A 22126-nucleotide genomic window follows, 5' to 3' on the forward strand; every position below is an offset into this window, starting at 1 on the left:
GTTGAAATATTATAAGGGTGCAAAAATAAATCAATAATGTTTATTAGGATTTTAAATAACAAATGTATTGTTTTTTGTGAAAATAGTTCATAAACAGAGTTGATCCTTTAAGTAACAGAATTGTAAAGTAACATAATTGACAATTGTCCGATGGACTGTCAATTATGTTACCGCATTGTCTAGTACACCTACCTGAACATTGAGGCTGTGAAAGAACTTTCTATTCACATAATCTGCCTCATGTTCTCTAAGAGCTGTGCAGATTGCAGCGTGTGCAGTCTATTGCTCCTATGACTCTAGGGAATCCTATCATAAGATGAATAATAAAAATAAAAAAAATACTGTATTGTATAATTTAAGTGCTCTAAGTGAAATCAGCTTTTTTGGGGGAGAAAAAAAACTCAATGTATAAAATTAAAAGTAAAATTTCATGTGATGTCACCCTATGAATCTTACCGGCAATTTTATAAAAGCCCTCTTTTATGGACATGGTTGATAAATGTCCGGGGAACACTATGAAGCTATTTATGTACCCCTGCAGTGCGAGGACCACCTTGCGAATGGTTCAACAAACCATGTTTTTCCCAAGGTTCTCTGCATCACCGACTGCATACAAGTACGTACCACTTGCAAAAAAACACAACGCAATACATACCATTTGCGGTACAGTAAGGGCATGACTTCGACGTGTCACATTTGTTATGTGCGGCTCAAGAAGTTCGCAAATATAAGAGATTCCTTCCGCGGAGAATCTGTATCTTTCATACAAGTAAGTATCAGGAAAGGCTAGGGGATTTTGTCTGTCCCTAAAAACTCTTTCTCTACGAAGTGCTCGTCTAACAATTTGTGTGGAGATGTCCACAGGATTTGATAGAAAAGGTGAAGCCATTGCAACAGACACTGGGATATGTGACGTCACCTATATGTTTCTTTGATCACAGCTGATTGGTCAAATTTCAGTCTGAGATCTCGAATCCAGAACATAACCTGCCCCGGAGCAGGTTAGCCATGCAGCATAAGATACCATGGCGACAAACAACGATTAAAGCCGAGCTACCTTCATAGTACTTAAAACCCAGAGTTGGCGCAAACTAAACTGAAACTTACCTGGCCAGCCAGCTAATCTGGCTTCATGGTATAGGCCCCTGGTCGGGAGCAGGGGCCTGTTACATAAAACAAGTTTACCAAATAAACCAGGCTTATTTTAGTTAGTCTGACTTATTTTGAACCAAATCAACTGACAATAAGTCAGACTAACTGGAATAAACCTGGCTTATTTGGTAAAATTGTTTTATGAAACAGGCCCCAGGTTTCTTTGGTAAACCTTTTGGAGTTTCTTTCGGTCTCCTCCCCCTTTTTAAAGTGTAAGCGACATTTGAATACCTCATTCATTAATTCACGCTGCAAAATTGCTTTTCTTACTTAGTATTTTTGTCTTATTTCAAGTACAAATATCTAAAAAAAAAAAAAATCTAAAATGGCACTCAAGTCTATATGCCGCTGAGACCTAGTAGTAAGGATCCCAGTCCTCAAATGTGTGGAGGAAGTAAAGCTGTGGATGGCTGAGAATCTCGTTCAATTGAATGAAAACAAAACAGAAATTATTATTTTTGGTCAGCCAGATGATAAAAAATAACTTAGGGCCATGGAAGGGGTATATGCAGGATCAAGTAAAGAATTTGGGAGTCATTTTTGATGCATCTCTTATATTTGATCGACAGATAAAGACGGTGGTTCGTAATTGTTTCTTCTTTTTAGGGGCAATAGCCAAATTGAAAACAATTTTGTAAGTCAGTGACCTGGAAAAAGTCGGCCATATCTATATTTTTTTCCCCGGTTTAGATTATTGTAGTTCTCTTTATGTAGGTACTTGCCAAACATATGTTGCTCACTTGCAGCTGGTAAAAAATGCTGCTGCAAAGATGATAATGAATGCTAGGAAAGCTGATCATGTTTTTAAAGCGCTCCACGGAATGCGTGGAGCGCTTCCCCCATGGGAATAAGACTATATACCTTATGTAATTTTTTCTTATGTAGAAAATTCATCTTGATTTAAGAATCTTCAGATAGTTTGAATGGAAACAAGAAGACAAAAATTCTAAGTAAGAAAAGCATTTCTTTTGCAGTGCAGGTACATTCATTGCGCATATTTTCATCATGCAGATACCATCAAAGTATCCTGTAGACGAGGAGGCTGCATAAATTCGTAGGGAGTTTTTTTTTTTTCCCATATTTACATGCATATTTATTCGAGTGGTACCATTTAAAGGGGTCATCAGGTGCCCATTTTCCACAAGTTGATATGATTCTTTATGGTCTTAATGAAAAGTCTATAACATACTTTGGTTAAAATTTCTCAATAGTAGTGTAAAACAACACCCTTTTTACCTTGCCAAAAACAGCTCTGCAAACAGCAACCCATTTTAGTGCATGTTTCTTTAAATGCTAATGAACTCTGCTCACACAATGTCGCTTACACCCTGCCTTCAAAAACAAACGTAACCCTGAAGATGATCAGACTTCAGTGGCTCAAATGTTGAGAGTAAATGATGACTGCTATGTTCATTATTACATCTAACAACAGAACACCTCAATCTCTTAAGAGACATTCTTGTCTACTGCTCCAGCATCGAAACAATGGCGGACTGATGACAGCTCACTCAGGGCGGGTCTAAGGTAAAACAATAGTATCAATCAACAATCGTGGGAGGGGCCTGGGTCTGTGTGACGTAACAGGCATCTGAGAATTGATATGAGAAAGGGGAAATGATTTAACGAGATAAAAAAATAAAACTATGGGTGGATCTTTATCATTATAGGGTGGCTGTGTGCACACACTGTCAACACATATTTCAGTTCAAACAACTTGTAAAAGTGCATGTCGCATCCGATGACCCCTTTAAACTGTAGTTTTCTATAAAACATTGGAGATGCAGAGCACATTAGTGCTTTAGAGCATTAGAGCACATACATTAGGCCACTGTATGCAGACCAATAAGGAAAGTGTGCGACGCTCTCACGCTCTTTCTGAGAATTTTTTTCCTGGGCACAAATCTGTCAAAGAGGAGTTTCACTGGTCTGTAGATCAGTGGTGTAGATTGGTTTAAATGAGGCAAATCTGATAAATGACATTCACTTGATAACATCTTGCTGTGACCTCTGGAAGTAACCCAATAATTAGAATTTCCTTCAGGATTTCTAGTGTAGTTGGATGCATTGACGATATGCATATTCCCACCTTCGCACCTTCTGAAAATAAATTGGATTACTGTATGGAATGGAAGGATGCCAGATGGAGGTGTAGTACGAGATATATGCTGTAACCACCACCACAGTTATTAAATAAACACACATTATTCACAATTTATTTGGTCATCTTTATTTCCTACAAATATGTTTTTGGATTTTAAGATTCTTCCAATACTTGACCATCTCTTCATCTGTCATTGGTGCTTTTGCAGGTTCTCCCCCCATTTTGCGAGCCTCTGCCTTTTTTTTTTTAATTCATTGTTCTAATTAAGAAATGTAACAGGCTAATTAAATATTCTCTAATCCAACCTATGTAAAAACAGTGAAAAAAGCTGCTGCACATTGAAATAGACACTGAATTATATTTAATACTGTATGTCAAATGTTTGTAAAGTCATGTAGCCTACACCCATGAACCTTTTATGCTTAAAGCTTTACCTTGCTTGAATTGTGTTTTTATACTTCATGTTTAGCTGCTGCCACGTTCTTTTTTTTTTTTGCTGTGGGATACCATGAAAATGAATACTAGTTCAATAATTTACAGTTTTCACCTCTGATATTATAACAGTGATTAAGAATTAAACTTACATGTTGACTTAAAGTATGCAGATGTCTTTTTGTCGGGTGCTGTTGCCATGGTGAATCATAATTTCGGAGCTCAACTGATCATGACTTCTCATAGTCATGGTACACGCGCTAAACTCAGAGCCAACCTACTATGAGTGGATTGAACTAACACAATTCAGCTGTTCTAAAATGGAAAACTCAGAGTTTCTCATCTCGGGGTCAGTCAACTCAAGAGTTCAAGTTTCAGAGTTGGTTGAACCTCCTTATTGAAACGGGCCCCAGTTCTCCCTCAGTGTTTGTCAGTTCTCATTTATGTTGCTGTGTAATTATTCCTGTCTTCATTATCTTTGTTATGAAAGTCTATTTCCTAGTGTTCATCTTAATCTTCATGAGCTTTACTACACGTACGTTAACAAAATAACCAACCAAGACAATTCATATATTTAGCAGTGATTTTCTTTCTTTTGTTTTGTTTATTTTTTCCCCAATGGACTTGCCTGCTCTCCAACTCCTATGCCCCGAGCAGGAAGACCATTTCCTGGAGGATCATAGCAGAGACTTTTTGGATTTGGATCTGGTGAAAGCCAAATTGTTGTTCACTAGCACCCACTCCACGAAAGCAGCGAAATTCTTTGGGGAGGTAATACCCAATGTTCCTGAATCTCCTGAGTCTCCTACAATGGGTTCTGCCCAGCTCTCCTGTGCTTTCTACGTCTCCTGAATCTCCACTGGTTCTGCCCAGCTCACATTTCCCTGTGTTCCCTCCCAGCCTCCTTCTCCATCCTCCTCTTCTAGAACCAGCCAATTACTCAGCCATGCCTCTGCTGTTTCCAGTTAGTCCCTCATCCTCAGTCCACTCCATCCTGTTGTGCGAATCCACCTCAGGCCTTTCGGTCACCAGCTCTGCATAGGCAAGAAAATTCTCTATCTCTACCTCCGAGTCCTGGACGCCACCTCGGCCCTCAGACCCATTGGCTCTGCCTTGCCTCCTTGCTCTCTCATCTCCAATGTGACCCATCATCCCACTAGCTCCACTGGGTTCCCTTGTCCCTCAGGCTCAGCCTTGGTCAGAAGTCAAACTTACTCTGCTTTGGGATTCCACTCCTACAGCTTTGCCTCATCCCTCTATCCCTCAGGCTCAATCTGGCTCTTCTTTCCCTCCAGCTCCACCGTTGTCCTCAGTTGTTCCGGCTCTGCTTTGGTCTTCCAGGTCCCCTTCTCTGCCTCGTTCACATGAGTCATCAGCTCTGCCTTGGCCCTCCTTACCTCGGATGTCACCCAGACTCTCCTTCTGCTCTGCTCCACCTGGGTCTCCATCTTCAGCAGCTCCATCTCCGTTTCCATTGCTTGTGCCCAGGGTGTCCTCTGCCAAGTCAACACCATGGCTCCCCCTCCATTGACTTTGCCCTTGGGCCTTGTTCTCGCTGGTCTCTGGACCAACATCTGGCTCCTCCTCCTCCTGGCTCTTCACTGGATCCTCCCACCCTCCACTCCCAATTGGATTTATTCTTTGGAATATTTTGGTTTTGCCCCTTTCCTACTCCAAGCCCTCTTCCATAGCCCCCACCCTCCCTCCTCTGTTGGACTACTTATGGTGTGAGGACGCGCCTTCCAGGGAGGGGATGAACTGTAACATGTATATCTTGTGTTTCCATGCTTATAAGTCCTCAGTTCTCCCTCACTGTTTGTCGGTTCTTGTTTATGTTGGTGTAATTATTCCTGTCTCCAGTATCTTTGTTTTAAAAGTCTATTTCCAAGAGTTTATCTTCATCTTTGTGAGCTTTATTACACATACCGTAATAGTTGGCCTTTTATGTTCTTCTTGGTCAAGAGTGGTATTCAGCAAGATGCATCAACATGATGGCCATACTTGTCTAGTGTTCTTATACTCTGCATTGAATAGTTTTTTTCATCCTTTCATTGGGTCATCTTGAAAGTATTTGGCAGTACATTGCAGGTTTGTCTAGGTTGCTGAGGTACAACACATTTTAAGCAAAGGAATAAGATTGTCAGTTGTGTCTCTAGGAACTTTAATGTCTTGGAAATCTTCATGTAGCCTAAGACTTTCTAATGTAATACAACTATTTCTTCTCTATAGCATTTGTGAGAGCTCTATTGACTTTGCCATATTTGCTATTTAACTTAAGCACATGCATGGGCTAAACATAAAGTACTGCAGTCTCTGGGGGGTTGAATAGTTTTGATTTGCAACTGTATGTATTTGAATAAGTGCTTTTAATGGTCATTGTGATCCAGACGGATGCACAGCGTGCAGTATCACAAAATCAATAGCATATTGTATGACAGCGGTTGTAATGTAGGCCTACTTGGTTATTGCATCTGTTTGAACCGGTCAACCACTGAGAAAGTCCGACAGTGTTGCTAAGCTATGTTCGGATGTGCATCTTTGATCGTTATTCAAATAAAAATATTTTAAATTTCACAGCTAAGTAATTTCTTCCTGCCATTAAAACAAAATATAGCATTTAATATAAAAACTATTCTAAAAGCAGGGCACCAATTATATTTCTACTTTCTACTTTAAATTTCTATATTTTGTAGATAATGATTTCATGTAATTGTGTATGCACAGCATGTGGGCATTGCACACATTGCACCATTTATTGTTTATAAACCACAATATGTGCTATAATTCTGTGACAAGATTTATAAATCTGGCCTGTCTGGTCAATGCAAATGTATTTTGCTTCACATTTATGAATTATGTAGATTATCGAATAAGGGACCAACTGGAGATTTAGATCCCATATTGCCATTTACCCAAGAAATATTAAGCAAATGCCTAATCACACTTTGTTTAGAATATCACTCTGAAAATGCAGTTCCAAATTTGACCCCTAAATCCATACATCAGTGACATAATACCCTTTCACATAAAGCAAGGAAACAGACCAATTAATGCACGGTCATTCAATATTTATTTTTAACCTGCCCACAAAAGTACCCAAATTGAAACTTTGTCATCGATTTGTTGAAGATTACAATATTGTCATCTCCATATATCTCCACTGCCTGGTTCAACACCTTAAAATAGTCTGTGATGAGAGGGGCGGGGCCGAGAGCCGTGGGAACGGAGCGAGGCCGGTGGAGTAAATGCTAATGCGCGACACCTGCACCACTCACCGGTCTCGAGTCCCACGGAGGAGCTCCAGAAGGATAAAAGGAGGAGCTACGACAGTGAAAGACGAGAGAGGACCAGGCCTGGATTTTATTGTGTGTTTTGGTTCTGTTTGTGCACGACAGTTGTCCGTGAGGGGCTGTCGCGCTATTTTGTGTTTATTTTATTATTAAAGTTTTGTTTGAACGTAAAAAAAAAAAAAAAAAATTCTTGCTCCAGTTCCCAGAGACACTGCCGCTCGGCCCTCGACCAGCTGGGTAAACTCTTCTGCAATGCCTGGCCTGGCCTGGATAGCCCTCGGTGGATGGCCCGACACTCCTCCGCCTCCCAGTGGACGGCGACGGCTCCTCCGGGTGGACGGCGACGGCTCCTCCGGGTTCGGGCAGCCGGCAGGAATCCCGCGTTCCCTGCTCCTCCCCATCATGGCGGATGGCAGCAGGCTCCGGCCTCAGGCGAATGGCGGCGACTCTTCCGCTCCCTCACGGACGGCAGCCATCCCTCCACATTCCAGGCAGCCGGCAGCAAGTTTGTCCGCCGCCCCGGCAACTCATTCCAGCCCACCGCCTCGAGCCTCCATGGTGGCAGATGGCAATGGCACTGTGGATTCACCACAGCGGCGAGGGATCTCTGGCAGCGTGTCCCTCCTTCTTCCCGGGTTTCGGCACCAACGTAACAACGTTCGTAGTTCGGGAAGAAGGAGGTGGGAAACGGCGAACATTTAAACACTTTAATAAAATAAACCAACACAAAATGAAAGTAAAGCGGCAGCCCCTCGCAGACGACTGCAGCACACAAAACACAAAATAAAGTCCAGGCCTGGTCCTCTCTCGTCCAACACTGTCGTCACTCCTCCTTTTATCCTTCCGGAGCTCCTCCATGGGACTCGAGACCGGTGAGTGGCGCAGGTGTCGCGCATTAGCATTTACTCCACTGGCCTCGCTCCGTTCCCACGGCTCTCGGCCCCGCCCCTCTCGTCTCACAGTCTTTGCCAGATCAGTGGCCCATTCTTCATATGTGGATTACTCCGTTAGCTGGATTTTATTGTTGGCAATTTGACATGATCCAGGATTATTAAATTCTTCAAAGCTCATCCTGGAGTTGCTGTCATCGCAACAGTTCCATTAGCTCAAACCTGCTAGGGAGAAGGCTTATTTCATGTAAACAGGATTAGACTGCATCTTTTTAGGTGAAGGTGATACTGAAAGTCTGTTCCAGCCACTGCTACTTTTATTCTAAAATTACCTTATTAAACCAGGAAATTTTTTTTTTTTTTTTAATTCTAATTTTAAAATGATATTGAAAATAATTAGAATGTTGTGTAATTTATAGTTAATAAGTTAATAATAATAAAAGTTAATAATGTAGTTAATAATCCCTCATTAAGTGAGATTAAATGGGCAAATATCGACCCTTCGAAATATCGAAATTTAATTTGTCACTGCACTGTATTTGATATTTTTTGATATTGATAATTTTCTTCTTACATTTGTTGTTTACAAATAATGATTCTGGATTATTATAAGTATTATTATTATTATTATTATTATTATTATGTATAAATGGAGAGCCAATACCAACAGTGGAGAAATCTTGGACGTTGGTACACTGCAGTACACCTTGGACATTGCATTGGTACACTGCATATCTCAAAGACTCCAAACAGGTGGAACAATTTAGGTGGGAGACAATTAGTGGTCTCAAGAAAATAAACAGCACTGCTCTCTATGGAAAGTCGAAGTTGTGGTGCTTTCAATTTGGGTTGCTGCCCCATCTCATGTGGCCAGTTACCTATGAGGTCACACTTCCCATGCTGAGTGGCTGGAAAGGATGGTGAGTTCATAATGAGGAAGTGGCTCAGGCTACCAAGATGCCTTAGCAACATAGGCCTGTATGGGAACGGAGCTCTCTCTCTCTCTGCCTCTATCAAGCCTTGTGAAATAGTACAAATGCGCCAAAGCTAGGCTGGAGATGACACTCAAGGACCCTTTTAAAAGAGGTGCTGTGTTGACCCTAGCAACCGGGAGGAAATGGGATCCAGCTTCGGTAGTAGCAGAAGTGAAGGTGGCCCTTAGAAGCAAATTCACTTGTTGGGCAAGTCCAACATAGAAGAGGGGGACTTGGGTTGGGGGCAACAACACCCACATGACAAAAGTCTACACCATATGAATGCTGGCACCATATGAAGTAGCCATATGTGCCAGACTGGTCTCTGAAGCCCAGCAAGGCTGCTGGATGAGGTGGGATGGCCTAGATCAGGGGTGGCGAACGTCGGTCCTGGAGAGCCGCAGCCCTGCAGAGTTTTGCTTCAACCCTAATCAAACACACCTGAACAAGCTAATCAAGGTCTGAAGGGCTACTAGGAAGCTACAGGCAGGTGAGATTTTATTAGGGTTGGAGCTGAGCTCTGCAGGGCTGCGGCTCTCCAGGACTGGAGTTCGCCATCCCTGGCCTAGATCAACATAAAATCACATGGAGTGATCTGTGAAACATGGAAACAAACAGGTTAAATTTCATCAACAGGGCCACTTAAACCAGAGACTAACCTTCCCACCAGAAATCGCAGTGAACTTCTACCCAGACCTAGCCCTCTGGTCCAACTCCTGCTGTTGTGTCTTCATTGTGGAGCTCACAGTCCCTTGGGAGGAGGGTATCAATGAGACTTACAAATGAAAGTATAGCTGCACTATGCAGAGTTGGCAGCTGAAACAGAGAATCAGGGCTGGAAGGTGATGGTGAGTCCAGTGGATGTGGAGGGGATTTGTAGCCAGTTCCACAATAAGGCTTCTGAAGGAAGTCGGTAACAGAGGCTAGGCCCAGCGGAAAACAATTAAGGAGCTTGCCACTGTCACCGAAAGAATCAGTCACTGGCTGTGGCTGAATCAAAAGGAGACAGTGTGGGACACCAAATGACCAGTTTAGCTACCATGTGACACCCACCCAGGTCTCATCAGCCTGTGGTGGGTCTGTGTCAGCTGAGGGTGACTTGTGATAAAAAGCCGAAACACTCACTGAGGAAATGGTACACAACAGAAAAACAAGGCTCCTCGGCCCTGGCCAAATGAAGGCTGTTCCTGATTTGGTGACCATAAAATGGAGGACATGCCCCCCGTTGAGGTTTATGGTAAACTGCTGAAGCATATTTGCCCGTTACACACATAGGACCCCATTTGGCTCAGGGACCCCATCTAGGGGCAGTCTTTTGCCACAAGTGAATCATTACACATATATCATTGACAAAGCCAGGGCATGGTTTACAAGTTTTGGGCGTGGTTCACTCACATGGCGCATAAATTGCCTGGAGATGATAGCAGTCTTTCTGATTTTGTCATTTCTTTTCAGACCTTCGAGACTGTCATGTGGTAGTGAGGACAGACAACATGATGATGGTCTTGTAGGTGTAGCACCCCTGTCCAGAGATGTGGAAACTTTAGGTTTAGCCTCTGAATGGAGCACTTTGATTAGTTCGACTCTTTAGTCTGCTACTATGGAAACCATTTTGAGTGCTAGAGCTCCTTGCATGAGATGTCTGTCAGGGTTCTGTCACTTCGGTCTAGTTTATTCATTGTGACAGAGCCCTGACACTCCCGTCATGTCATTGTTTTCATGTGAGTGCGCGGCTTCGAGAGTGCTCGAACCGTGCGCTCTCGTCTGTGTGTCCTGTTTCATGTTCCTGTTTCATGTACGGATCCCGGCACTCATGTCTTGTTGAGCTCCATGTTTTGTCTTGTTGTTGAGCGTGCGGTCTCGAGATCGCTCAGTGCCTGGTTTGGTTCCCTATTTATTCTCCCTCTGTTATCTGTGCAGTGCGGGTTCGTTTTGTGTTCCCTGTTACTCCTAGTCAGTCAAGTCAAGTTGCTGGTCAAGTCAAGTGTCTTGCTAGTTTTTTTATCTTGTTTTGTTTGCTAGTTTTTGCCCTATCATGGGTCTCTTGTTTTCCAGCCCTGTTGGCTGTTGTTTGGGCTTGTTTTTGCCCAGGTTTTGTGTTGATTTTTAATTTTGATATTAAAGACTTTTCGAAATCTCTTTGGCTGTTCTGCGTATGGGTTCTGTCTGCAAAAACCTGACAATGTCTATATAGTTTCATGCATTGGCTGTTCAAATCTTGAGTGTAGAGTGCAGTAAAAATCCAGTTCACTGCCCTGTGTGTTCAGTGCTGAAATTCCTACAAACATGTACTGTAACGATTTTAGCTTACAACCACTAATGTAGTGATCTGGCTCACAAGACTCCTTCATAATATTGTGGCAGCCAAGCAGTCATTGGCAAACAAATACAATCATGGAAGATTGTTCAATTAATAAAAATTCTATAAATTAGAGTGAGTTTGTCATCTGACAAGGGTTTGAGAGAAACTAGTAGTTACTGTATTATAAACACAAGGAAGACACAAGTAATAAAAGGGGATTTATTAAAAAGATATACAAGAGTTGCTAACAACTACTTAATGAATACCATTAAGGAAGTAACATGCATAAGATTGATAAATGCAAGTAATAGAGTTGGATGTTACTATATCAGTTACATGTTATATTATGGAAAAAATAAATGGTTTCTCTGGATTAATAAAGTGGAGAATCTGAATTAAACAAATAAACAATATTTTTTTTGTTATTGGCATCAGCTATACTAAATCTAATGCAAATAAGATAATCATATACTGACAATGCACACTAATGCCAAGGTCTCTGGAAAGAGGTTTGGTGAGGAGATAATTACATTCTGCTAGGTGACATGATAAGTCAGAGCAGTAATTGTCTTCCACTGGTTTATGTAGAGGCTATTGCTGCACAGCTAATGTTTGTTAATTGCCTTTCTTTAGGTTTGTGCGTGTGGTGAGATGGCTAAGCATGTGTCCTTGGCATTTAAAGATTTCCAGGCTTTGTCTATGAGCTCTTGCTGTATGGATTTTGCTTTTAAACGTTTGCGGCCAAGTCTTGGTTATCTTCCCAAAGTTGCTTCAACTCTGTTTTGCTGTCAAGTTGTTGTGCTGCAGTCTTTCCTTCACCCTTTGTGTCGTGGAAGAGCGAGTGATTGCACAAGCTTTGCTCTGTTAGGGTGTTGAATGAAGATTTACAATGACCAATTGTTCGTTTGTTTTGGTGGTTGTAACAAAGGTTTTGCGGCTACCAAGCCAAGAATGTTGCATTTTGTGAAAGATACAATTTTAAAGGCCTATGAGGTGTGTGAGGTACTTTTATGTGCACTCTACAAGAGGTTTTGGCTAAATGAGTGTCTTTGGAAGGTATTTGGGTGACAGCAGGTTAGGCCTCTAAATTATGAACGTTAGCAGGTTTTGTAGTTTTAATATTGACTTGTTTACTCACAGGGTAATAAATTGCTGATCACTTCGTAGTATAGCGTTGTGTTATAGTGTTCGCATAGCATCAGACTGACACAGTGTTGAGTAAACCAACTCAAGGAACCAAAGTTACACACACAAACAAAATGCTTTCAATTATATTAGGAATTTTATGTATGTCATATTAAGTTATGCATATATCAGCTATCCTGCTTTCTACATATTGGTACTTGCCAAAAAATACAAAAACAAAACAAAACATATACATTGAGAAATAGCTGTAACATTTAACTCTACTCACCTTGTAATGTCTTCCATTAACTGGGAGGGGTCCGGTGGATAAAACTTGACAGCAAAATTAAATTGCCAAGAAGATGCTGTAAAAACATACAAAGTGAGAGCAAAAAAACACAACATGCTTGCAGAGTGGTAGACTGATAAACTGAATGGTTCTCATGGTTGGACAGCATTTAAGTGGTTTTTGCCTGTAGCAAATAAAACCAAAGGTCAGAGCAAGTGAATGTCAGATCAGTACTGAACAAGACAGGGCTGTAAACATAGGCTAATTGTTTGAGTGAATTTGATTTGTGTGATTTTTCTCAATCAAATTTAGAAAGGTCTTAAAAATGTTTGTTATCTTAATTGTTTTGCAGTATTGAAAGTAACTTTAGAGTTATGTAAAATCAGTTGGGTTAAATGTATTCTACATATCGGAATAATTAGGCATAATTATTTTAAATTAATGATGTAGATATTTATGTTTTATTGCAAAATGTCTAGGTTACTGTGTTACTAAGTAGGAACGAAATGCTATATAATGACACAATGGGAACATATCAGTGGTGACAAGGTCAGGGTTCTGAATAATCACAGCAATTTTTTGGCTGATGGTGCTAATACTTTAGCAGAGATGTAAAGGTAAAAAAGGAGATGCATCATAGAGCCCTTCTAAGAGTGTGTTTAGTGTAATAACCTTACCTACGCTGCAACACAGCTACGCAGCTTCTCATTCCCACTCAGGAAACTAGGCTTACATTGAGTAGGAACTCATTACTGCATAATCACACAATGGGAAAGATATAGCCTCACACATTCAAACCATTTGTAGAAGCTTATTCGTAATACAGGTTATAAAATCTGAAGTATGGGGAGAGGACCAATATCCACCATACAAATGCCCTGTAAATAGGTACCTCTAGCAAGGGCCCATGTAGATGCCAAAATTCAAGCAGAATGCGTCCGAATATCCAGAGATGAAGGCAATCCAGGCGCCTCATAGACCCCAGCAAAATCACATCCAACAACCAATGCGAAAGTCTCAAGTTTCTTGGCAAAAATGTACCTGTCTGGTCAACATTAGCCTAACCTGCCAGAGCTCAGGACAACCCATCTAATAATAAAGTCTCTCATTTTGGGGCAAAACTCCCAGCCTTTTAAAGTTCTGACTAGATGTGACAAATGTGCCCTGGGCTTCAGACAACATGTCCTTCTGATGCAAAATCTCCCAAGGTACACGGTCCTGGAGAGATACCAAAGTTCAGACTGCCAATACAGAGCCATCTCTGCAACCATAATTGCCATGCTGTGCTCACTGAGCATGCAATGTGCTTCATGGCCTAAGCGCCAAATTCAATGCCCTACAGAACTCATGAATGGCCTCAGAACCCAATTCAGCAGCTTATCCATGAACCTCATCAACCTGCATGACCTCCAGGGTGTGCAGAGCCAATGCTGTGTGACCTGAAGCCACAGTGTGGCAGGCGTAGGTGAAGTCTGCTGCCGCCTTGTTTAGTAATTTTAGCTAAATATGACCAGGATCTTGAAACCATATCGTGGAGATCTGGAGAAAAGGGAAACAGCCTTGCGAGGTGTGGTTGCGCTCTTGTCCAGCAGAAAAAAAATGTAATCAAAAAGATTTTCTGGCAATTTGAGATGCAGCTTCTAAACTGGGTATGTAATCATATGTTCCTGTGGCTCAGTGGTAGGGCATTGTGTTAGCAGCGCAAAAGGTTGTGGGTTCGATTCCCAGGGAACACACATACTGGTAAAAAATTTATAGCCTGAATGCACTGTAAGTCGCTTTGGATAAAAGCGTCTGCTAAATGCATAAATTAAAATTAAATTAAATTAATCACATTCAGGAAATCTGAGAAAGTTGCAGAAGGAGTAGGGACCCTTCCACTGGGAGGTCCTAGTCACGGCTTTCATTGAGCTGTTCAGACTCCAACACCACAGTAGACATGGCATTTGTTTCTACATCCTCCACCCTGATCCTCCACCTGAGACAGAAAAGCTGGTCAGAAGATGGAGAAAGCGGTATCTTCAGGTCCCCCATGTGCTCGCTGATGGGCCATGCGGTGCTAGTAGCTTGGTGGCTAGAGCACATCCGTGATGTAATCAACACATACTCAGCAACTCGTACTATGGGCTTCCAGATTCCTCTAAAGTGGCCTCTGCATGATCGACCCCCAAATAGGAGACACATGCTGTATGTGTCTTTGCTGACGATAAAGTGCATGGATGAGAGAGACATATTCTAAACATCATTTTGCACTCAATTTGGGAAATTAAATATGCTTGAATGTGAGTTGGTAGACAAAACAAGCTTAAACTATCATGCACTGATTAAAAAAATCTGAAATGATGGTGCCAAACATTCACTTTTAAGGGCACTGTGATGCAGCACCTTATGAGCAGTGCTTTAGCACCATCAGCCAATTAATTTAGCATGATTTTATAGGGCTTCAGAGCTTGTGACCACTGATGTGTTCTCATTGCTTCATTACGTAGCTTTGGGTTCCTACAAAAGGAAAGAAAATTAACGAATGCAATTCAATGAATTTCTCTTCCTGTCATTTAAATTCAAGTCCAATATAATTTAAATTAAACTCATAAATTAACACAGAGTCAAGTAATACTGAGCCCCACACATGACATGCAGGAAAAACATTTTTAATTGTGTGCACAATATAATAAATTGTTCCCTCGTTTTAATTTCTGCCTCTTCATAATGTGCACCTGTGCTGTGCTGAGTGGCAGCATGTCGAAGTAGCTCTTATCCACTGTGTGCATTTTTGTTTGTGTGCTTTTTCTTTTCTTATGAGTGATGCAGCAGTCAAGACTGATGTATATGAGGGATCTTTAGGCGCTGAGAAGTTCAAGATGCGGGGGTAAACATTTCATACTGCAGAAGATTTACCATGGCTGCAGAGCTGGGGCTAAGCTAAAGTAAAAACAGAGAGACAAGAAGTGGAGATACAAGCCATTTCTGCCATCGATACTCATACTTGACTGTCTCACAAGGGAAAATAAGATATTAAATCTGTTGCATGCAAATGTCAAGGAGGCTTATAGTGCTATAGCCCAACCACCACTTTGGAAATCAGACCATAATCTGGTCTTCCTCCAACCCACATACAAACCTTGTGTAAAGAAATTGCCTGCTACAAATCGTACTTTGAGGAAGTGGACATGGGAGGCCAGTGAGTCACTTAAGGACTATTTTGAATGCACTCAATGGAATGTACTGTTGGAGTCAAAGGAAAACAGTAGGGACACTGATTATATTAATTTTTGTTGGGATACTGCCAGCAAGGACTGTACGCTGTTTTCCTAACAATAAACCTTGGATCACTAACAACATTAAGGTGCTGCTCAATCAGAAAAAGCAGGCATTTAGAGAAGAAGACAGAGAGAAGAAGTATGTTCAACATGAGCTGAAGAAGAGTCTAAAGCAGGCTAAACTGGAATACAAAAAGAAAGTAGAGAAGAAGCTGCAGCATAATAACATCAGAGAGGCCTGGAGAAGCATGAATATTACTGGCTATAAGAAGAACAGCCAGACAACAGAGGGTGACTTGGACAGGGCCAATGAGTTTAAACTGTTTTACAGCAAGTTTGATGCTTCTGAAGGATCTACTTCTCCTTGCGGTCGCTAACCTTCTACAGCAGCTATAAATCTTCCCGCTATTCAATCACCCTCCTTTTAGGAACCACTGTGGATCCTCTACTTCTTGTACTGTCGGCGCAACTACCTACAAACCTGGCTCCCACTCCCTGACCTTTACAGTAGAAGAGGTGAGGTCAGAGCTTGGAAGGATGTGCCCAGGGAAAGCGGTGGGTCCAGATGGTGTGTGTCTGAGATTGCTTAAGGAATGTGCAGCCCAACTAGCCGAACCTCTTCAGAGGATTTTCAATATCAGCGTACAGACAGGGAAGGTGCCGCTGCTGTGGAAAACAACATGTCTTGTGCCAGTACCTAAAGCAGGGCGCCTGAAGGAGATTAATGATTTCAGACTAGTCGCACTCACTTTGCACATTATGAAAACCATGGAGCGATTACTTCTTCGCTTCTTAAGACCAGTGACTGCAGGAGTTTGGACTGTGTGGAATTGGTAATGTAGAGATGTATGAGGAGAAAATTGCAGGTAATACTGGACAATGCTGAACATCCTCTTTATAACATCTGGATTAGTCAGAGGGGCAGTTGCAGCAGATGACTTATTTCAGGCAAAATGTTGAGGTAATATTTTGGTATGTCTTGTTATTCATTTTATTTATCTACTTATTTTTTTACTGGACTTTCAGGGACCATGTGTAATCTATCTATCTATCTATCTATCTACTAATTTGTGCACACAAAATAATAATTCGTTCCTTTGTTTTACTAAATCTTGCACAACATCATAATTTGTTCCCTCATTTTACTAAATCATGCGTAAGACATTACTAAATCATGGGCATGTTTTAGTTGAATCAAATCTAGCGAGCAAATTATTATATTGTGTGCATGTTTTACTTAAAAGGAGGGAATGAGTTAGTAAGTTGTGCGCATGATTTAGTAAAACGGGGGAGCAAATTAAGTCATGCACACAATTAACTTTTTTCCCTGTATGTCATATGCGGGGCTTTGTATATTCTGAATTTTATTTTATTTTTTTGAGGATTTATTTTTGGCATTTTGCCTTTATTACAACAGGATAGTGTAGAGTAAACAGGAAGCGAAGTGGGGGAGAGAGAGGGGGGCAGGATTGGGAAAGGTTCTTGAGTCTGGATTCAAACTTGGGATGCCCGAAACGCAATGGCGTTAGTTGTCGGCACACTGCCCACTAGACAATCGGCGCCGACAGAATTTTGTGGTTAAACATTTTACATGACAGACCAGTTTACATGACATATCCATTCATATGAGTGATACTCACTTCTCATCTGTTTCTTGATCTCTTTGGACAGGTCCAACCAGTTCTGCAAAACACAACAGAAACAACTAAATCTTAGAGCAAAATGAAGTCCATACTGCCTTATTGTTTAAGAATGTGTTTAAGAATAATTTGGTCTGTTCAAGAATGGTTGGTCTCTGTTTCTCTATATGTCTGAATTGAGAGACAAAATTTGTAGAAGGAGATTAATGCAAATCTCAACATCTGTCTTTCCCACTGTGGCTTTAAGTGTAAATGAGATGCTTTGTATTTAGGACATCATGTAAGACCAGAAGAGATCAATGCACATATGTACATCTGCATGATCTTCAGCATAAGGTCGACTGGAACCATAGAAACATATACTAAAGTTACATACTAAAAAAAGTGAGAAAATCACATCCATACAAGTCTGTATTTTAAACAGAGATCTCACAGAGATCTTAATTATTAACCATTATTCCGAGTCCATCAAGGAGGAATTGTGATCAGGGGCCCGTTTCAGAAAGGAGGTTAAGTGAAAACTCTGAGTATGTAAACCCTGAAATGAGGGAAACTCTGGATTTTCCGTTTCAAAATGGGAGGTTTGTCAAACCCGGGAAAGCAGGGTAAGTCAAGCCCGTTTCTGAAAGCGAGGTAACTAATATTCAGAGTCAGTTACCATGGTAACTTATTCTGTGAACCTAACCTGGTCGGGAGCAGGTTTTCTTCGGTAAACCCAGAGTTTCTTTTCATCTCCTCCCCCTTTTTAAAGTGTAAGCAATGTTTAAATGCCTTATTCATTCATTCACGCTGCAAAATTGCTTTTCTTACTGAGTATTTTTGTCTTATTTAAAGTACAAATATCTAAAAATTCTTAAGTTAAGATGCATTTTCTATAGATGAAAAATGGTCTAAGATATTTAGTCTTGTTTCCTGGGGGATTTTACGTTTTAGTGCATTTTACGTGAAACATGTAAAATTGTCCGCCATAGGGTAAGAAAAATAATCTTAATGCAAACGGAAACAAGCATATTTTTAATTTCTTACCCCATTGGCAGATAATTTGCAAAATAAGAAAAATGCACTTAAATTAGTTTTTTCCCCTCATGGAAACAAGACTAAATACCTTATGTTATTATTATTATTTTTTCTTTACACCTGTCAGTCCTGTGTCTCGTGTTCTCCTCCCCCACGTGCTCCATGACCCAGTTTGCCCTCATGTTTAATTATGGTTATTGATCCCAGGTATTTCTCGTCTTCCCCTTGTCAAGTCCTGTGTATTTATAGTGAGTCCAGTTCTAAGTTTCGTTGTCTGGTATTGAATGTCGTCTCTCCCCGCTACGTGTGTGTTCCTTGTTCCATGGATGTCCATTAAAGTCTGTTTGTTTTAAGTTTTCTCCTTGTCTCCTCGTTCCTCGCTCCTCACAGTAGCGATAGTGACAGAAAACCGGACCAATAACAGTAAGCGTTTTTGCCCTTCTGCCCTTCTCCTCGTTTTTGTTTTCGTGTTGAACGTTTTTTGTTTTCCTTTTTCCCCCCGCGATTATGGAGATCGCGGCTCGATTCATTGCCCTAGCCCGTAGTGATCTCCCCTTCGTCGAGTATGCCTGGGAGTTCTGCGGATGTCTGCGGATGTGATGAGTTCTCTTTAGATGACGCCACCATCAACTCTCTGTTCTGGCACGGGGCCAATTACCATTGCCCCGTGGACCTCCCAGACACCACGGGACTAAGCTGGAGGGAAGGGATCCTTCGATGTCTAGAGAGCGTCCGGCCCTGAACCAGAACCAGCCCGCTGGCCTCGGCATTCCCAAGCCTTCCGGCCGCACCTCAGTCTAGCCTGCCGGCCGTTCCTCAGTCAAGCCCGCCGGCCGTCCTCAGTCAAGTCTGCCGGCGGTTCCATTGTCAAGCCCGCCGGTCGGTTCACTCTCAAGCTCTCAGCCAACAGCTGCACAATCCTTAACCCCAAATCAAGGAAGGAATTTAAGGAGGAAGCGACTGTTGGCTCGAGCCCATGAGTCCACTCCAGTGTCGGCTCCAGCCCCTGAGCTCGCTCCAGTGTCGGCTCCAGCCCCAGAGCTCGCTCCAGTGTCGGCTCCAGCCCCAGAGCTCGCTCCAGTGTCGGCTCCAGCCCCAGAGCTCGCTCCAGTGTCGGCTCCAGCCCCAGAGCTCGCTCCAGTGTCGGCTCCAGCCCCAGAGCTCGCTCCAGTGTCGGCTCCAGCCCCAGAGCTCGCTCCAGTGTCGGCTCCAGCCCCAGAGCTCGCTCGGACCATGTGTAATCTATCTATCTATCTATCTATCTACTAATTTGTGCACACAAAATAATAATTCGTTCCTTTGTTTTACTAAATCTTGCACAACATCATAATTTGTTCCCTCATTTTACTAAATCATGCGTAAGACATTACTAAATCATGGGCATGTTTTAGTTGAATCAAATCTAGCGAGCAAATTATTATATTGTGTGCATGTTTTACTTAAAAGGAGGGAATGAGTTAGTAAGTTGTGCGCATGATTTAGTAAAACGGGGGAGCAAATTAAGTCATGCACACAATTAACTTTTTTCCCTGTATGTCATATGCGGGGCTTTGTATATTCTGAATTTTATTTTATTTTTTTGAGGATTTATTTTTGGCATTTTGCCTTTATTACAACAGGATAGTGTAGAGTAAACAGGAAGCGAAGTGGGGGAGAGAGAGGGGGGCAGGATTGGGAAAGGTTCTTGAGTCTGGATTCAAACTTGGGATGCCCGAAACGCAATGGCGTTAGTTGTCGGCACACTGCCCACTAGACAATCGGCGCCGACAGAATTTTGTGGTTAAACATTTTACATGACAGACCAGTTTACATGACATATCCATTCATATGAGTGATACTCACTTCTCATCTGTTTCTTGATCTCTTTGGACAGGTCCAACCAGTTCTGCAAAACACAACAGAAACAACTAAATCTTAGAGCAAAATGAAGTCCATACTGCCTTATTGTTTAAGAATGTGTTTAAGAATAATTTGGTCTGTTCAAGAATGGTTGGTCTCTGTTTCTCTATATGTCTGAATTGAGAGACAAAATTTGTAGAAGGAGATTAATGCAAATCTCAACATCTGTCTTTCCCACTGTGGCTTTAAGTGTAAATGAGATGCTTTGTATTTAGGACATCATGTAAGACCAGAAGAGATCAATGCACATATGTACATCTGCATGATCTTCAGCATAAGGTCGACTGGAACCATAGAAACATATACTAAAGTTACATACTAAAAAAAGTGAGAAAATCACATCCATACAAGTCTGTATTTTAAACAGAGATCTCACAGAGATCTTAATTATTAACCATTATTCCGAGTCCATCAAGGAGGAATTGTGATCAGGGGCCCGTTTCAGAAAGGAGGTTAAGTGAAAACTCTGAGTATGTAAACCCTGAAATGAGGGAAACTCTGGATTTTCCGTTTCAAAATGGGAGGTTTGTCAAACCCGGGAAAGCAGGGTAAGTCAAGCCCGTTTCTGAAAGCGAGGTAACTAATATTCAGAGTCAGTTACCATGGTAACTTATTCTGTGAACCTAACCTGGTCGGGAGCAGGTTTTCTTCGGTAAACCCAGAGTTTCTTTTCATCTCCTCCCCCTTTTTAAAGTGTAAGCAATGTTTAAATGCCTTATTCATTCATTCACGCTGCAAAATTGCTTTTCTTACTGAGTATTTTTGTCTTATTTAAAGTACAAATATCTAAAAATTCTTAAGTTAAGATGCATTTTCTATAGATGAAAAATGGTCTAAGATATTTAGTCTTGTTTCCTGGGGGATTTTCCGTTTTAGTGCATTTTACGTGAAACATGTAAAATTGTCCGCCATAGGGTAAGAAAAATAATCTTAATGCAAACGGAAACAAGCATATTTTTAATTTCTTACCCCATTGGCAGATAATTTGCAAAATAAGAAAAATGCACTTAAATTAGTTTTTTCCCCTCATGGAAACAAGACTAAATACCTTATGTTATTATTATTATTTTTTCTTTACACCTGTCAGTCCTGTGTCTCGTGTTCTCCTCCCCCACGTGCTCCATGACCCAGTTTGCCCTCATGTTTAATTATGGTTATTGATCCCAGGTATTTCTCGTCTTCCCCTTGTCAAGTCCTGTGTATTTATAGTGAGTCCAGTTCTAAGTTTCGTTGTCTGGTATTGAATGTCGTCTCTCCCCGCTACGTGTGTGTTCCTTGTTCCATGGATGTCCATTAAAGTCTGTTTGTTTTAAGTTTTCTCCTTGTCTCCTCGTTCCTCGCTCCTCACAGTAGCGATAGTGACAGAAAACCGGACCAATAACAGTAAGCGTTTTTGCCCTTCTGCCCTTCTCCTCGTTTTTGTTTTCGTGTTGAACGTTTTTTGTTTTCCTTTTTCCCCCCGCGATTATGGAGATCGCGGCTCGATTCATTGCCCTAGCCCGTAGTGATCTCCCCTTCGTCGAGTATGCCTGGGAGTTCTGCGGATGTCTGCGGGGATCCAGCCCCCGAATCCAGCCCAAAGAGGTTCCTGAGTTTAGCCAACGGAGAGCTACTGTTCCTGAGTTTAGCCAAGAGAGGGCACCAGTCCCCGAGTCTAGCCCGGAGAGAGCTCCAGTCCCCGAGTTTAGTTCAGAGAGGGCTCCAGTCCCCGAGTTTAGCCCAGAGAGGGCTCCAGTCCCCGAGTTTAGCCCAGAG

The 22126-nt window shown here is 41.7% G+C and overlaps 1 protein-coding gene, 1 long non-coding RNA gene and 1 pseudogene across 7 annotated transcripts in view; 1 reads left to right on the forward strand and 2 right to left on the reverse strand.

Moving 5' to 3' along the window:
- Positions 1-889, reverse strand: part of LOC107745322 (putative nuclease HARBI1) — a 4546-nt pseudogene extending 3657 nt beyond the window's left edge.
- The window catches only part of LOC107745321 (band 4.1-like protein 1), a 349703-nt gene that overhangs the window by 144709 nt on the left and 182868 nt on the right, over positions 1-22126 (reverse strand). For 5 of the 6 annotated variants that reach the window (XM_016559185.1, XM_016559184.1, XM_016559183.1 and 2 more), the window contains 2 exons: positions 17456-17498; positions 12556-12631 (listed from right to left, as the gene is read on the reverse strand). In XM_016559185.1, coding sequence (XP_016414671.1) covers positions 12556-12631; positions 17456-17498 — 119 coding nt within the window. Of the gene's footprint in view, positions 1-12555; positions 12632-17455; positions 17499-20314; positions 20358-22126 lie in introns of all 6 variants that reach the window. The other variant, XM_016559181.1, reaches the window with a different exon arrangement.
- LOC107745325 (uncharacterized) lies at positions 1081-15913 on the forward strand. Its single transcript, XR_001640585.1, has 3 exons — positions 1081-1148; positions 11455-11460; positions 15902-15913. It is a non-coding gene; the product is annotated as an uncharacterized LOC107745325 (long non-coding RNA).

This window comes from Sinocyclocheilus rhinocerous, unplaced genomic scaffold (genome assembly GCF_001515625.1).
Source record: "Sinocyclocheilus rhinocerous isolate Xijiao unplaced genomic scaffold, SAMN03320098_v1.1 scaffold1730, whole genome shotgun sequence".
Taxonomy (NCBI): Eukaryota; Metazoa; Chordata; class Actinopteri; order Cypriniformes; family Cyprinidae; genus Sinocyclocheilus; species Sinocyclocheilus rhinocerous.